The sequence below is a fragment of the Xenia sp. Carnegie-2017 genome, unplaced genomic scaffold, assembly GCF_021976095.1.
Source record: "Xenia sp. Carnegie-2017 unplaced genomic scaffold, XeniaSp_v1 HiC_scaffold_13, whole genome shotgun sequence".
NCBI lineage: Eukaryota > Metazoa > Cnidaria > Anthozoa > Malacalcyonacea > Xeniidae > Xenia > Xenia sp. Carnegie-2017.
In genome coordinates, this window is record NW_025813436.1 from 7,559,545 (window position 1) to 7,572,606 (window position 13,062).

The following is a 13,062-nucleotide window of genomic DNA, read 5'->3' on the forward strand; positions in this document are numbered from 1 at the left end:
AACGAGATACCAGGCAGGAAGCAAATTCTTATCATAAAAATTAAATCCTTGCAGCTCTTTCAAAAGCACTCTGCCGGGCTTTAATTTGTATGATAAGATATATTTAAAGCTTAAAAATAAAAAAACAGCAAAAAAACTTCTCCTGTTTTTTCATGAAAGTTGACATTTTGAGCTTAAACGATTTAGGACAAGAAAAGCAGTGATCAAGAAAAAAAAAGGAAAACAATTGAAAGATTATTTATGTTCAAATTTATTTTGCAAACAGAAGTCATTGACTTTTTCCTTTGCCAGCACTCTGTGCCTTTAGAACCCGTACAACAATCTTTTGTTCTTCAATCAAGAATGCCCGCACAATTCTAAAACGAAACAAGTCACAACTGAGTTTGGAGAATAACAAAAATGTTGCAAAGGTTTACAAATAATGTCTTTGATTGTCTTAAGTTTGATAGTCCAGTCACTCTTCTACTAGTTTCAAAATGGTTTAGTGTGGGCAAAAAATAAGAACTAAATTGTAGTGACGTGAACTCTTGGTTTTTCCTTTACAATTATTTCTCACAACCAGAAAAAAACTGGCAGTAGAACATGAAGTAGCCTGGAGAATTTTTCCAGTCGCAGGGTAGTCTTGAAATCCACACTTTCCTTTTTGATTAAGTTTCTACACTACTAAGTTTGTCCATTTAAATATATAATAGTAATTTCACAATTATATACATTATGGGTTGAAGCCTGCATTGATTCCCTGAAAAATTAGGTATTTTAAGACCCAAGTTAGCTTAGGTCTTCAAAGGCAAGAGCAAAAATGATTTGGCCTATGGTGATTTGCTTATGTTACATCACATGATTTATATAATATGATAAAGAATAGAACAAAACTGTTCTGCCTTTTAAAACATATTATCCAAAATGTACAATCATACCTCCCTTGATTTTCAGATTTCATTAATAAAAGCATTACCTTGGCATATCTGAAGTGCCAAAGATATTAACTATAAAGACAAAAACCATAGACAACATACCTTTCTCGAACACATTTCCCACTGATCGAGCCTCCATATGCACGAGAAACTGTCTTTTTAGGCTTAGAAAGCTTTTTCAGTTTTCTTGGGCGAACTGCAGGCAACTAAAATCAGAAAAGATGCCGTCAGTTATTAATGTATTTAAATACCTAGTTCAACGTTTTAACTTTCAATTCAAGCTGCTTCTTACCCCTTGTAATTTCTTCTTGGAATCTCCACATTTAGGTACACTTCCTCGCTTCTTCGTATAAAGATATACAAGTTTACCACCTAGTTAAGATAATGCAATTGTGAAATTACTGTGAAATTACACGAATTTCGAGCAAAAATTCATATTACTACGCCTAACCTGGTGTCTTGGAGCTAGAATAAAAAGATAAAAAATATTTACTATTCCTAAAAAGAAATGACTAATTTGGCGTTAAATTAAGCAGAATTTCTCACATTCGTCTGCCATTAGACTTGGTGTTATAAGATAATCGTCGTCTTAAAGTAAGTCGTTGCACCATCTGCAAGAGAAAAATTTAATTAATATACAGAGGGAAATGTCATACACTATTATTTCATATGGGATATAAATTTAATCTAGCATAAGGGAATAGATTCAGAAGGATTGAAAACTCAAATACCTCGACTTCTTGATATGTGACGGAAAAGAAAGGTTGGAAGTAAGGATATTTAGGAAGGTAGATCAAGGAATTTAGCTGTCACAACATTTCCTTAATCACTGTGTTTACCATATATCACCCAAGCAGCTACTAAAGTAGTAAATAGCATTTAATGATCTTCGTGACTTTCATATCAAGTTAAATTTCAAACTTTTACCTCTTAAAACGTTTTTCAGCCTTTTCTAGGAGAATTTTTTTGTGAAATCTAGTTAAGTGAAATGACTCGCCCCAGTTTCCGTTGACAACATGGTTCATAACTTATGCAGATAACTTCTACAAACCTAAACACGTGGAAGACAAAAACTGGAAATAAATGTATCAGTATTATACAGAGTAACCTTTACTGTAACATAAAGAGAACACAATGGAATTGAAGGACAACCATACCCTTGAGAAGAATAATAGCAAAGATGACAAAACATTGCCAGAAGAAAAAAATGGTGACAAATTTGATTATTTTCCTATCGATAACAAGGATCCGGTGTCACCAATAGTAAATAAACTTGTGACAGACTCTTCATCAGACTTAAGCAACCCAGTTTCCAACAACATGGTCAAAGACGACATGAAAAGTTTGGGAATATCTATGAGTAACAAAGAACCTCTCGATGTAGTTGTCAAGACCCTAAATCATGAACCCAATTCCAGCGACGATAGTGCTTCATCAAGCTACGATAGTGCTTTATCAAGCTATGACAGTGCTTCATCAAGCAACGAGTCCACTTCTGATGAGTCTGACATCGAAAGGTTACTTCATAATGTCATTTTTTTGGTTTCATTCTGTCAATGATAAGAGTAATAATGATTTCTTGCTGCATACTGTAAGCATGTTTGCTAATCCATATACCTCTTTTTAAATTAGTGAAGATATGAAAGAAAATAAAGCTATTAATGTGAAAGAAAATGATAAAGTAGAAAAACTGCCCAAAATAAAAGATAAACTCACTCTAGGGGTATGTTTTCCTTGCAATAACTTGAAAAATCTGGACTCTTGCTTGCAATAACTGAAGGTAGTCTGAATTAATATTTTCTTGGTTTTTCACACTGCAGGATCTTCCGAATGTTGAGCCTTTAGATATTTTTGTTGATAAAACAGTGAAACTAGCACCATTGGGTACTGTTAAAAGTGTTCTAAATGATGATGCAATTGGTAGGTTTTTCATGAAATTTTGCCATCCATATAATGTTTGCTATTATCTGGTATTTTTCTCACTTTCTAGTTATCATTAAATCACTTGAAAATGTTCCTGCAATTGATGCTGATAGCATTCTCTTTATGGAAAACCGATCTGGTTTTGGCAGAGTAAGGTCGTACCTAAGACAATGTCATTTTTGATATTCAATTTTCGACTCTGTTTTGTTTATATTTAAGGTGTTTGAAATATTTGGGCGGTTCGATGCCCACATTATTGTGTGCGTTTCAACAATATTGAGGAAATCAAATCTACCAGTGTTGAAATTGAACAAACTCTCTATTACGCTCCTGATTCAAAAGATATAACACATTTTGTATTTCTTTCACAGTTGAGAAAGTAAGGATTTTTTCATTTTAGACGTGTAATTAAAGTTAAATCTTAGTCATTTTTTTTCATTATTACATAGTATGAAAGGATCTGATGCATCTTGGGTAGACGATCAAGAACCACCATCTGAAGTTTGTTCTATGCAACATTGCAGTTACCAATAACATAAGTTGCTCTTTCATAAAGAATGTATACTTATTTTTCAGTTTATTGAATTCTCTGATGATGAAATAGAATCTATGGCCAAAAGAAATAAAAAGAACAAAACGAAAATATGGTATTCATCTCTTTTTAAATGTTTTCAAATGCTAACAATCATAACAACAATGTATTTTTATCTAGGAATCAGGCTGATTTAACTGATGAAGGTACCTACCTAAACTTCCTGTTTCGGTATATTTTTGGTCTTTGAAACTACTGGATAAGAATAGAAATATATTGTTATTATCTTGTGAAAGGACATACAAGGCTGGAAACTGGGGAGCAAAGATATCCTGAAAAACTACACATGATGCAAAACACCCCAAAAGATACTGTATGTAATGCCAAATTACCACCTCCATTGCCACAGTCAAATCAACACCACTTTCAATCATGTGAGCCTAAGATATCACCACCACCTCCATTGCCACAGTCAAATCAACACCACTTTCAATCATGTGAGCCTAAGATATTACCACCACCTCCATTGCCACAGTCAAATCAACACCACTTTCAATCATGTGAGCCTAAGATATCACCACCACCTCCATTGCCACAGCCAAATCAACACCACTTTCAATCATGTGATCCTAAGATATCACCACCACCTCCATTGCCACAGTCAAATCAACACCACTTTCAATCATGTGAGCCTAAGATATTACCACCACCTCCATTGTCACAGTCAAATCAATGCCACTTTCAATCATGTGAGCCTAAGATATTACCACCACCTCCATTGCCACAGTCAAATCAACACCACTTTCAATCATGTGAGCCTAAGATATTACCACCACCTCCATTGCCACTGTCAAATCAACACCACTTTCATCCATGGGAATCAGAAACAAGATCTTCACCTCACCATATGCTGTATCCCAAACAACTACCCAGGACATCTCAATCACATATGGTTATGAGTGAACAACAACAAAACATAAAAAAGGAAATACGGCTAAACCCACCTCAAGTGAATGAAATGGCACCAACTCTCAGGGTGCCATGCTATAGACGTCCTGGGTCATCTATGGATACAAGATTTTCAACCAAATCGACCAATTTCATGATGCAATATCGTACCCATCACGTTGTGGGCCAACCTGAAAATAAAAAACATGGATGGAATGAGCATCACTCACAATCTGAAAATCCAATAGATCAACAAACATTTGGCACAAACTTTTTAAGCATGCAACCAAATTCCTGGTTTCGAGGAGTTTACCCTTCAGATAATAGATCACCAATGAACCAACAGTGCCATTCAAACAATCAATGGAGAATGCCACCATCTCATCAACAGAGAATGACATCATCTCATCAACAGCGAATGCCATCATCTCATCAACAGAGAATGACACTATTTCACCAACAAAGAATGGCATCACCTCCACAAAAGACCTCCCCAAAGTGTTATGGAATATTTGGATATGTTATAACATGCAATTTGTGAAAATTACAATTGCATTATTAAAAATTGTTTAAAAATTATCCAAACGATTTGTCATATAAAATATAAAATCAAACTAAAGTTAGTATTCAAAACACACAAAAATTAAAATGATATACAGTAGCTATTTTTTGAAACAATAAATGTTGTGTTATGCCTAATTTTTTTCAATGAAATTACATTTATTTATTATTTTTAATACAACAATATAATCCACTGTCCGTAGCTGCATTGCTATATTGCTGGTGTGAATTCTACTTTAATTGAAAGTAAAAAAACTTATCGCTCATCTTAAAACAAATGTTCAATAATGTGTAGGAGATGGAGAACTAGGCCCAACCAGGAGATGAAATGACATTGCTTCCTTTACCATATGTAAACTTCTCACTGAGGTTATATACTGTTGCCAAACTGCCTCCAACAGCTGCAGCAATACCCATAGCTCGAATGCCAGCTATATTATCACAATACCAAGATGAAAAGTCAGAACCAATTGCAAGTGAATAGAAATAAGAAATGGAATACCATGAAATACATTCTTGTTTGTTTATCACAGTTTGATGCATGCAAATTGTGTTTTAACAAAAATAATAAAACGATAAAAGTTTAAGAATCAATGTTTTTGTAGTTATAGTTTAACCTCTTCTTATGTGAACCTATCAAAAGTGGAAACTTCTTTTGGGTCCTTGCAAATATATAATTACCTCTATTAACCTCCCATAGGCAGACACCTGTCATATTATGGTCCACAGGGTGTTTGCATAAGGAAGGTTTGACTGTATTAACTTTCATTCAAAATTTCATTCATTGGATAAAATAATCATTTTCCATAGAGTACAAAGTCCATTACAACAATATGTGTCTATTGTGTTGTTACCATTTGTATACTAGTAATGTCAACATTGGAGACTTAAGATTAATTTTCGTGGAAATTATTAACTGCATTTTTTATGTGTGCTACAAAAAATGTTATAGATACCTGTTGATTTAAAAATTAATCCAGTAGAGATGGCAGCTGCAATTGAATTATATTCATCTTCCTTGTCACGTAACTTGCCAATACCATAATCTAATGTTGAGTACATTAAAGCAAGGACCCCCAAACTATTGGCTACAAATGGACCCCTTCTAGTACAGCCATTAAGGACACTGAAAGATGAAGATAAAGTCCAAGATATAAACTTTAAAATTCATCCTTATGGGTTACTGATGCATTTACTTGCTATTTGTTATGCTTCTATTACTTGATTCCTCTCCAATAAGGAGAAAGAAGCTGCCTTACGGCCCTTACCTGATTTATATAACATCTCATATCTGTCAAGTAACAAAATGATGGCACACCATCAAATATGAGATTGATTTACAGAATTACTCACTACCAGTATAAAGTATGGATGGTACAGCCCATCAAGAATACACATGAAAATAGTTCTAACTAAATTAGACAATGGTTACTACCTGTTCATTCTTAATTTGAAAGTTCTACCATCTGGATTCCTAAGACCTTCATATAATCCCCAGCTTCCACCAGCAACTAAACCGGTCAGGTAGGATGAACCAATGCCTGAGAACATGCGCTCACCCCATGTACGCGTTTTTTTGTGGTCTGTTGGGAAAACAAACTCTGCACCCCCCTGGAATGAAATTTATAAATAACTAAGGTTTAACTCTTCTCCATAGTGTTTGTGGAATTTTTAGTATGCATGATATTCTTCTCAAAAGGAAAACAATGCCACAAGCAATAAGCAAACATTTCATTCTATTTTCAATACACAAGCAGAAAAATAAAAATTATTTTTTTACCTGTTGTAAATAAGATGGATCAATACTTAAGTATGGTGACAATGCAGAAGTATTTGGATTCACTAAAACATAAGAATAAGTAAGAATGTAATAAGAAATAAAATTTGTGTTCAACAAACAACCAGATAAAACAAAACAGGGGGGAAAGCACACAAGTTTAATAAAACCCCATAAATTGTCATGTCCTACTTGACCCTCGAAAAAAGGCAGTAAAATGGGTACCCTCCCAAGACAATTCACTAAATACAATCAAATTTGACGTACTTAATAAGTCTTACTCCAGTCTAGCAGAAGAAATTGATATTTTACCTGGAACACCATAAGCTGAATTATTTGAAGACATGTCTTCGCCATAACGGCTATCACCGTGTCCAATATTCATCATAAACAGTAAATACACAGTTCTTTACCACATTCTGAAATAATACTTTATAATTTTAAGTTGTCAAGTATTTCTCTCAAGTTCCCAAATTTTCTTATGAAACACCGGCGAGCGTGGTGAAAATTGCAGTAACTGCACAGCGGATATTCCCCGGTGATTTTTCTCCCATAAGAGATTTCTTCCCACGCGAGGCCAAAAAAATAACTTTAATTTAATTTATATTACAAAATTACGAAAATATTTCATAGTTCTATTGAAAGTTTTTAAAACTGTAAGTCACGCTGCGTTCAAAAATCTGTGCGGATCATCTAGCAGCATTTAACTTTAGTCAAGCTTGGTGACATTAAATGAGTTATTGTCCATCAACTCCCAAACTTTTTCTTTCAATGTTTCAACTATATCATTTGTAATGAAGAGATGAGTTTCATCTAAATCTTCCAGAACAAATTTTTTCCCAAATGCGAGTGTTTCATCTAGATGCAACAGAAACTGCTTCAAAACAGCATCACTAAAAAATGATTCGTATATGAAACGTAAAATGTAAGGTTTGTACTAAATAACACTAAAACATTTGAGCACTCAGAGTAAAAAGTGAAAATCCTGTTCATCCAAGCAATGCAACCCAATAAAGTTGTTGAAAATAATGCTTGATAGTTCTTAAGTTATTGAAACTGTTACTTTGTAAATGCCAAATGAACTGACCCAAATCATGACTCTTAGGTTAACCCATAACAATTTCAATAATTTAGGAGTAATAAAACTAGTTGGATACAATGTTTAGATTAGATGGTTCATCCTTCATCCTTACCATTCAACAAGAACACCTTTCTGAACATTTACCATCTTGAGAAATGCTTCCACTTCCAAAAACATGCAATTCTAATTGTTAATTTTCCTGAGTCATTCATGCTATTTGGTTATAGTTTAAGATCCATTCATGTGGGATGTATCCACTAACTTAAATCATTTGTACATGAAGCTACTTGGTTTATCATCATGTTCAAAGCTAATAGAAGGAAACTGTATTCATTCTGTAAATTGTTTGTTAGCAGCTTTTTGTAATGTCATTAACATAGTCTACCGTTTTGACTTTAGTCTACTTTTTCTCTGCCTTAGTGTCTATCTTTATCTCTACTTTTGCTTTGCTTTTTGTCTGACATTTTAAATAATTTTTGTGAACATAACAATCTGGAAGATCCTAAATAAATCAAAATGAAAGTATAATAATTTCTTTTCTTCAATTTCCAAATGAAATCATATTCTTCACTCATGTTTCTACCTGATATTTTGCACCCTATATAATAGAGTCATTTCCAAGACAGTTTATATAAAGGTCTCTAATGATTCAAACCTAAGTACTCACACGGTCACACATAAATAACATTTATCTGTATCATTGTACATAAACACGTTCTATCGTGACATTTCACTTGGAATTAATTTCGTTATCTAAGCGCTTAATGTTCGCTTCTAGTTGTTTCATTCTTTCATTATGATCACGTTCAATCTTATCAAGGGCAGTTTTTGTCTTTTCTTCAAACAATTTCCATTCTTTTTCCATTCTTGTACGTCTTTCTTCAACTCTCTCTATGTTTTCTTCAGGTAGTTTACTTGCTAATATTGCATTTACTTTCTTTACTGCGTCTTTTGTTCGGTCGACAACACATTGAACATGTTCTCTTGACAAATCTTCCACATCAGGAAGCAAGCTTTCGATGTGACAAGAATGAACATTAGCTTGATTTAAACGAGAATGTTCTCTGTCTTTACGTTTTGATTCAAATTCTTGAACGTAAAAGTTAACTTCCCTCTGAATCGGACCGCGATGGTTAAATAACTTAATGTAAACATCAGCGACATCGCGAACTAATTTCTCGGCCGCCATCTTACTTGTGTAGTCAATACTTTATATAAGCCTAAAGTAGTGCGACAGCTGGCAGATGAAATATAATACAACTGAGTTAAAATTTCTAACGCTGGCTATTATAAGTGCAGTTAATAAATCACGCTTGAAGTGAGCAGCATAATTTTAATAAGTTTGCTACACAATCAAGCAACATTTCCTTTAAAGAGTATGATTCTGATAAAATAACTATGTACATTTCTTCAATATTTTACCAGCAAGTGATGTTTGTCTAATAAGACTCTTTGATATGTACATCATTTACACCAAGGAGTGGGGAAGAAAGGGGCAATAGGAAATAATTTGCCCATGATCATAATCAAACAGTGCACCCCTCAATACATAGAGAACAAGATTAATTTAAGCCTGAAGGTCAAATGAAAATTTTTGCCTAAGAATATGAATTTCTTTGTAAGCTCTCAAAATGACTAATAGCTAAATGCAGTGGTATAGCCAGTCAGTAAATTTGCTCATGTTGTCAAATCAATGTTGATGATGAAATTTACATAGGAGAACCAAAACTTGCAGGTTGACTGCACTATTGGTTAAATACAACCAAAAGTATTTCACAACATGAAAACTAATACCCATGTCTAAATAAATCTTGCTAGGCATTATCAATTTTCTGAATAAGGAGGCGGGGGTTCTACGACATCTGTATAAGGTGGTGGCTCATCTACAGTATTTGGTCGAGTGTACCTCACTTGGTTTAATGGCTGTGTTGCTATCTGAACTCTCTCTTCATTTGTCTCTGGCTCCATTTCCTAAAATGACACAATAGCAGTAGATGGCATAAAATATAAACAAAAAGTTTTAACATCATACCTGAGGTAAATCAACATGACAAGGAGATGTTTCTTGAGTAGAACCTCTATGATGATGCTACATTTTTTATTAAATAAAACAGGACCATAAATAAACTATAACTAAAATACACTTTTGTAAAACACATAACAAGGGACAAAAAATATGAGAATTGAAATATAATTCGCTATCATATAAACAAAAAAATTATTTTATCTGCTAATAGAAACTACTATGAAAACAAAATGAATCATAAATCCTTTCATTTACCTTGCACATTTTGCAATCCTCATGTAGTACATTACAACTCAATGCAGTAGACAAACAGGCAATTCCCATATCAAATGTGGATACACATACAGCACTAATGACAATAACTTCAGATTTCTTCATCACACTCAATGTCCATGCAATTCCAATAAGATTCAAAAACATTGAGAGTACTGAGAGTAACATGAAAAGACCAGCCTGAAAGTGAAAAAAAGATTTGGTACGAAAAAAAGTGAGTGCTGCATAGTGCACACATGACAGAATCGGTATACTGCGCAAAACTTACATAATATTTTGTTCTTTTTAGGTGACATTGAATACCAGAAAATCCAGTAAGAAGAAGCTATCATAGCATGTAAAAAATCATTATCGTACAGTTATTATACATTGTTGATCAATACGTGATAAGAAACTCACCAACAAACCAATCCACAAGGGAAGTCCATATACTGTTTCAATTGTACTGCTCTTAATTATTGCCATTGAAAATATTCCGATTATTATACACGCTACAGAACAACAAACATGAATAACAGCTGTTTGCAATACCAATTTACTACGTCGATTGTGTCGCATCCTTAACACAAGACGTCGGGGCTCGGATTCCATTATCACGCTATCTAAATTTCCCAAACAGTTGAAAAATCTTAGGCCGTTCTTGAAATACGACAGTATCATACGTTTGTCAATTAACACTGCTTATGAACAATGGCGCCAAGCTGTGAAAAACTTCCTGTGGCTTCGTACTTATTTTCATCCATGAAATAAAATAATAAACACGTTTTTCTTAAAAAATTAGGCGAAGGGACAAAAAGACAAAAAGAAACATATTTTAACATTACTACAATTTTAGCTCATCTCTAAAATAGGGGGGGGAGGGGAGGGGGGTGTTGCAATGGTTATCACATCATGACGTATCATCCACCACACAGAGAACAGTTTCTCAATATTTATGACAAACGATGAAATAAACAAGCTCATATTTCACTTGAGCCCCATAATAATATAAATAATACAGAAGGGTCACTTAAGTGTGCACCACATCCTCACATCCATCATTATTCCAGCAAGATACTTTAAATTTTTTAATTCTTCCAAACACTGCAATAACATGACATCATTTTGTTGAAATGAAATTGACAACCTTTCAACTTGCATTTAAACATGCAGCCAATATGCAAGGCACAACATGCTTGAGGACAAAATCATCATACTTTCTGACACTGTATATTCCATATTTTGTGCTTGAACTAATATCGCAACAGCAGACCAGCAATGGTTGCAAAGAAGAAAAGAATATAATTGAAAATATTTAAAGATACATCATTTTTATTAATAAATATAAATAAAACCAAAATTTCCATTTATATAAACTACCTTCTTCGTTCACCTTTTTGAGTTCGTTTTTTTTCCTTTTCTTTCCTTTGTTCTACCTTATATTTCTGCCTTTCTTTATCCTCTTTGATCTTAACTTTTTTGTCTTCACTGTCTTGCTTTTGTCTTTCACGTTGCTGTTTTTCCTTTTCCATAACCATTGCAGCATTTGTATTTTGAAACAAAACTGATGTAAAAAATTAAAAAAAACAGTAGCAAAAGAATTTAAAAAAGGGAATATGCATCATTTTCCAAAATGATTGCTATAAGACTTTTATTCAAAAAGATGTTTAAATCCTTCTTTTTTAAAATTAAAATAAAATGAAAAAGGCTCATCAAAGTATACATAAAGACTTTTTAAAGATTTACTGTACCTTTATCTTTTCTTGGAGACTGTCCTGTATCATCATCACTACCAGATGTAACATTGGTTAAGAAAACATTCTAGCATACCAAACTAAATCCTCAACTTGGCTACTAACAAAATTTATTCTTTTCTCTACTGATAATAGAACATCTTCTTCACTTATCCCAGGGGTTAAGCCAGCTATAAATTTTAGCCCTACTATGGAGTGATGAAAAAAAAGAAAAATGGATATTCAAAGTTCTCATCCAAATCCTGTGCATACTGTGCAATCAAGCTTTTTTTCACATTCTTGTCAACCATATGCATTTGCTTGATGTTTGCATTTAATGCTTGTTTTGTTTGTCTTTCAATGACTTCAGTCAATATGTCATTTTTTGTATTTTCTGTAAAAAGGATCCAATGTTAATGTATGATTTTGACATCAATAAGACAAAATAATGGCCATCGAAAAATCAAATACCATTATCCTTTTTCTGTTTTTCACCTCTATTTTCCAAGTCTTGCCATTTTGAAAAAATCTCAAAGCCAACATCATGATTGAGAGATTCCTATGAAAATTTGTGAAGTTTCAGTATGCCTACCAGTCACTATGGTACACAACATGAATGCAAATGCAAGAAATTATTGTAATATTATATTATAAACTATTTTTTAATTTTCAAAAGATTTATCCACGGATTTGTGTATTTCAATCGCAATAATAACTGCCTATTTCGGTACCAAAGGTTTGAGAACATATTACACATCTTATTCTATCTTCTACTTTATAATTATGTATAATGTAAAAATACATTGGTAACATTACCATTGTTTGTTCCACGGCTTCGCGTTTCTCATCAAGCGTGGAATCATCACCATACAAAATACCGGTAATGTACTCTCCTAAGATTTCTTCGTCAAGTTCAAGAGATTGAAGACGATCATGCAACCAAACGTTAAATTCATTTCTATATTCTGGAAATAATACGTTATCTTTGTTCGCCATATTGTATTAATCGCGCAATTATCAATGGCCTGGTGACGAGAGATGCTCCATTTCTAGGAAAGCTTAAAAAAATATACTTTGGCGTGTTGGTAATAAAAAACATTAAAAATTTTGCACAGTTGGCTATATAATATATTACAAAGTGGAAAATTCGTCATGGAAAATCTTGCAGATTACGAAAAATGTGAATATTTTTCTACAAGGAAATATTCAACATAAAATACTCATGTGTTAATGCATACATAAAAAATATAGCTATGAATAACTGCCATGAATTATCCATTGCCAGGGCCATAGCTAAAATGTTGACTGGGGGGGG

General features: G+C 33.3%; 5 protein-coding genes and 1 long non-coding RNA gene across 6 annotated transcripts; 1 reads left to right on the forward strand and 5 right to left on the reverse strand.

Moving 5' to 3' along the window:
* Positions 1–226: 226 nt before the first annotated feature.
* On the reverse strand, positions 227–1,754 carry LOC124451891 (60S ribosomal protein L34-like). The gene is made up of 6 exons (XM_047002488.1): positions 1,646–1,754; positions 1,461–1,525; positions 1,366–1,379; positions 1,207–1,286; positions 1,017–1,120; positions 227–356 (listed from the first exon to the last, which is right to left on the reverse strand). The coding sequence occupies exons 2-6, from the start codon at positions 1,523–1,525 to the stop codon at positions 269–271; spliced, it is 351 nt and encodes a 116-aa protein (XP_046858444.1). The 5' UTR covers positions 1,646–1,754; the 3' UTR covers positions 227–268.
* Positions 1,755–1,756: 2 nt separating this feature from the next.
* LOC124451712 (H/ACA ribonucleoprotein complex non-core subunit NAF1-like) lies at positions 1,757–5,016 on the forward strand. The gene is given in 10 exon segments (XM_047002338.1): positions 1,757–2,431; positions 2,547–2,637; positions 2,735–2,834; positions 2,905–2,987; positions 3,057–3,072; positions 3,075–3,216; positions 3,287–3,338; positions 3,414–3,484; positions 3,550–3,575; positions 3,666–5,016. Coding segments are annotated over 10 exon segments (2,157 nt in total). The 5' UTR covers positions 1,757–2,048; the 3' UTR covers positions 4,859–5,016.
* LOC124451893 lies at positions 3,172–4,460 on the reverse strand. Its single transcript, XR_006950732.1, has 3 exons — positions 4,374–4,460; positions 3,584–3,624; positions 3,172–3,444 (listed from the first exon to the last, which is right to left on the reverse strand). It is a non-coding gene; the product is annotated as an uncharacterized LOC124451893 (long non-coding RNA).
* Positions 5,017–7,201, reverse strand: LOC124451857 (mitochondrial import inner membrane translocase subunit tim23-like). The gene is made up of 5 exons (XM_047002461.1): positions 6,968–7,201; positions 6,659–6,720; positions 6,314–6,489; positions 5,835–6,004; positions 5,017–5,309 (listed from the first exon to the last, which is right to left on the reverse strand). The coding sequence occupies exons 1-5, from the start codon at positions 7,041–7,043 to the stop codon at positions 5,185–5,187; spliced, it is 609 nt and encodes a 202-aa protein (XP_046858417.1). The 5' UTR covers positions 7,044–7,201; the 3' UTR covers positions 5,017–5,184.
* A 1,042-nt stretch (positions 7,202–8,243) lies between these two features.
* LOC124451882 (biogenesis of lysosome-related organelles complex 1 subunit 5-like) lies at positions 8,244–8,956 on the reverse strand. Its single transcript, XM_047002476.1, has one exon. The coding sequence runs from the start codon at positions 8,923–8,925 to the stop codon at positions 8,467–8,469; it is 459 nt and encodes a 152-aa protein (XP_046858432.1). The 5' UTR covers positions 8,926–8,956; the 3' UTR covers positions 8,244–8,466.
* Positions 8,957–11,089: 2,133 nt separating this feature from the next.
* Positions 11,090–12,756, reverse strand: LOC124451919 (coiled-coil domain-containing protein 43-like). Its single transcript, XM_047002524.1, has 6 exons — positions 12,564–12,756; positions 12,219–12,306; positions 11,991–12,141; positions 11,766–11,812; positions 11,395–11,578; positions 11,090–11,267 (listed from the first exon to the last, which is right to left on the reverse strand). The coding sequence occupies exons 1-6, from the start codon at positions 12,741–12,743 to the stop codon at positions 11,165–11,167; spliced, it is 753 nt and encodes a 250-aa protein (XP_046858480.1). The 5' UTR covers positions 12,744–12,756; the 3' UTR covers positions 11,090–11,164.
* Between the last annotated feature and the right edge of the window lie 306 nt (positions 12,757–13,062).

Bases quoted from the DNA above. Each gene is read 5' to 3' on its own strand.
- LOC124451919 (XM_047002524.1), bottom strand. From the start codon at position 12,743: ATGGCGAACAAAGATAACGTATTATTTCCAGAATATAGAAATGAATTT. The intron at 12,142-12,218 runs GTATTTGATTTT...TCCTTTTTACAG, and splicing joins AAAACAGAAAAAGGATAATG to AAAATACAAAAAATGACATA. The intron at 11,813-11,990 runs ATATCCATTTTT...AACCAATGTTAC, and splicing joins GATTTGGATGAGAACTTTGA to ATCTGGTAGTGATGATGATA.
- LOC124451891 (XM_047002488.1), bottom strand. From the start codon at position 1,525: ATGGTGCAACGACTTACTTTAAGACGACGATTATCTTATAACACCAAG. The intron at 1,121-1,206 runs GTAAGAAGCAGC...TTCTGATTTTAG, and splicing joins CCAAGAAGAAATTACAAGGG to TTGCCTGCAGTTCGCCCAAG. The intron at 357-1,016 runs GTATGTTGTCTA...GTTTCGTTTTAG, and splicing joins GGGAAATGTGTTCGAGAAAG to AATTGTGCGGGCATTCTTGA.
- LOC124451857 (XM_047002461.1), bottom strand. From the start codon at position 7,043: ATGATGAATATTGGACACGGTGATAGCCGTTATGGCGAAGACATGTCT. The intron at 6,721-6,967 runs GTAAAATATCAA...CTTATGTTTTAG, and splicing joins TTCAGCTTATGGTGTTCCAG to TGAATCCAAATACTTCTGCA. The intron at 6,005-6,313 runs GTAGTAACCATT...TTCATCTTTCAG, and splicing joins TTCAAATTAAGAATGAACAG to TGTCCTTAATGGCTGTACTA.
- LOC124451882 (XM_047002476.1), bottom strand. From the start codon at position 8,925: ATGGCGGCCGAGAAATTAGTTCGCGATGTCGCTGATGTTTACATTAAG.